General features: G+C 35.8%; 1 protein-coding gene across 1 annotated transcript; it reads left to right on the plus strand.

Moving 5' to 3' along the window:
* The first annotated feature begins 232 nt into the window (after nt 1–232).
* LOC101644232 (olfactory receptor 6C2-like) lies at nt 233–1,216 on the plus strand. The gene has a single exon (XM_004700853.3). It carries the CDS (start codon nt 281–283, stop codon nt 1,214–1,216), a length of 936 nt encoding a protein of 311 aa, XP_004700910.1. The 5' UTR covers nt 233–280.
* Nucleotides 1,217–2,921: the final 1,705 nt, after the last annotated feature.

Below are 2,921 nucleotides of genomic sequence, written 5' to 3' on the forward strand. Positions count from 1 at the left end.
ATTTTGGGGTTTTTTCATATATATAATAGTGGGTTTTATAGTATGTAGATTGAAATATAAAATGTATAACTTGCCATTTGTAATGGTCAAGAATGCTCAAATTCAGATTTCTAGCAAATTGAATGGAAGAATAAAAATTGAAAGCATTATTTTGTTTTAAATATTTATGATCAACAAAAGCAAATATATGTAAAATACATAACAAATCATCAGATAAACTATTCCCAGAATCTTCTTGAATCTTATTTCTCTCATTTTGTGCAGAAGGCAGGAGTCAGGGATGAGAAACCACACAATAACCACATTCATCCTCCTGGGACTGACAGAAGACCCACAACTGCAAGTTCTGATTTTCATATTTCTACTCATCTCCTACATGTTGACTGTGACTGGAAATCTGACCATCATCCTCCTCACATTAGTGGATTCCCACCTTAAATCTCCCATGTACTTTTTCCTCCAAAATTTCTCCTTCTTAGAAATCTCGTTCACCTCTTCCTGCATTCCAAGATTCTTATACAGCTTATCAACAGGTGACAGGACCATTACCTATGGTGTGTGTTTAAGCCAACTGTTTCTCACAGACTTGTTTGGAATAACAGGATTTTTCCTTCTTGCCACCATGTCCTATGATCGATATGTGGCCATCTGCAAACCCCTGCACTACATGACCATCATGAACCACAGGGTCTGCCAAAGGTTTGTCTTAGGCTGCTGGACAATTACTTTGTTGATCACAACTCCGCCTTTTAGCTTTCTATTAGACTTGGAATTCTGTGATTCTAATGTTATTGATCACTTTCTCTGTGATGTCAATCCTATCATGAAGATCGCATGCACAACTACACAATTTATAGAGCAAATGATTCTTATCTGCTCTGCATTGCTCTTAATAGTTACTCTCTTGTGTGTGGTTTCGTCCTACATATATGTTATCAGAAAAATTCTAAAATACCCCTCTGCCCAACAAAGAAAAAAGGCCTTTTCTACTTGTTCGTCCCACATGATTGTGGTTTCCATCACCTACGGGAGCTGCATCTTTGTCTACATCAAACCTTCGGCAAAGGATGAAATGGCCATTAATAAGGGGGTGACAATGCTAACGACATCCATTTCCCCCATGCTAAACCCATTTGTTTATAGTCTGAGGAACAAACAAGTCAAACAAGCCTTCAATGACTTAGTCAAAAGAATTATGTTATTCACAAAGCATTAAAGGAATAATGACAGCAGGGGCATTAAGCTTTTTTTTTTTTTAAGCACCACTCCTATTCTGTCATCATCGTCTTCATCATTCGCTTTGGCCGTGCGTTCAGTACCACATGGCACCATTTAACTCCCGCATCTCCTTAAAAACAAACAATCTCTTTGAGAACGATAACCATCAATAAGAACATATGACAATATTTGTTTCCAGAAAAAGCATGACTTAACTCTACACTTGGCCTTGCCAATGCTGACAAAGTTTGGAGATTTACCAGAAAATAAATGTGCAACAGTGCATCTCCTTCTCAAAAAGAAATCCCCTCAAGTAAAGAGAGGAATATTTTAAAAATGAATGGCACTTGTAAGCAGTAACAGGGAAACAACTTATACTTCCTGAAGTAAATTTCAAAATAAGGAATAAGGGTAAAGATTTGCACTCTTCAAAAATGTATTTGGTATTGGAAAATATTTAAAATAATAAGATTTACAGATTTTATTGATAATTCAATTTCATCTAGCGATATAAGAATCTTGCTAAAAGAAGTTTGAATGAAAAGAAATGCAATGTCTGTTTGTTTGTTTTCTTAACCATTAATGCCTGTTTAAAATATTCCTTTTAATAGGACTAAATAAGAAAATGAACAAACACAGGCTTGATACTGATGCACCAAAAAGATCATTGAATCTTTTATGCATAGTATGAAAATTTAGCAAAAATTTGGTTTCAAGGGCAAGAAGTTAACAAGGCCAGGAGACTGACAAATAATAACTGGCAACCAAATGTTTAGGATAGGGAAATGAGAAAGAAAGAAAACTCTGAAAACAATAATAGCATAATTGAAAATGTATGCTTAGTCATTTCAACATTACAAAATCTTAAACCAATGTTCTTTCTCAGAGAGAAATAAAATCTGTGTTTCATGACGTACTAAATTAGTCACAGGTTTTCACCTCTTTATTCCAACATATTTATTTTATTGATCCTTCTTTTCTTTATTTTGCCACTGTTGATATTGTGAGATGAAATAGCCCTCCCATATTTCAACAGCTACCATCAACTGGTCTTCTAAGTTTCAATTTAAGTGAAATTTCCACCAGAAATCTACCACTGATCTCATCTTACATCTCCACCATCAGTGCTAACACCAAGTCTACCATATGCCTCAGACAAACTAATCTTCTGCTGTTCTAATTTTTTCAATGCCACAATTTTATGTGTACCTACATTATTCTACTCTAGAGAGTCAATGCCATGGATTTTCTATTGTATGTCAAATTCTAGAATACTTTGTCTACTACCTTGTCAAATACTAGCTACACAATAAATCGTCAGCTGCATGCCCCTGCAGAATGATCGCATAAGAGAAAACCAGCCAGACCGTAAGGGATAGTCAAAGGACTTATTCTAGATTAGGGAGACAAGTGGATGGGAAAATGACCATTTTACATGGTAAAAACATATCTAATTTAGAGAATGGCTCACAAGTTTCACTAACAGAGAGGAAGTCCCCAGAGAATGTTGAAGGTGGACTTTGGGGCCAGGGCGTGGGGCCCCAATAGACTGGACTGGAAAAGACTCCTAAAGGCCAACAAACAGTCCTTGAACTAACTACAAGTTTTTCTTTCTTGTTGTGTTTTTTTTGTCATTGGTTTGTTGTTGTTGTACATTGTTGCTTGGTTTTGCTCTGTCTTGTTTTTGTGCATGTTATTATCTC

The sequence above is a fragment of the Echinops telfairi genome, unplaced genomic scaffold, assembly GCF_000313985.2.
Source record: "Echinops telfairi isolate 266 unplaced genomic scaffold, ASM31398v2 ScPeMD7_2;HRSCAF=8, whole genome shotgun sequence".
Classification (NCBI taxonomy): domain Eukaryota; kingdom Metazoa; phylum Chordata; class Mammalia; order Afrosoricida; family Tenrecidae; genus Echinops; species Echinops telfairi.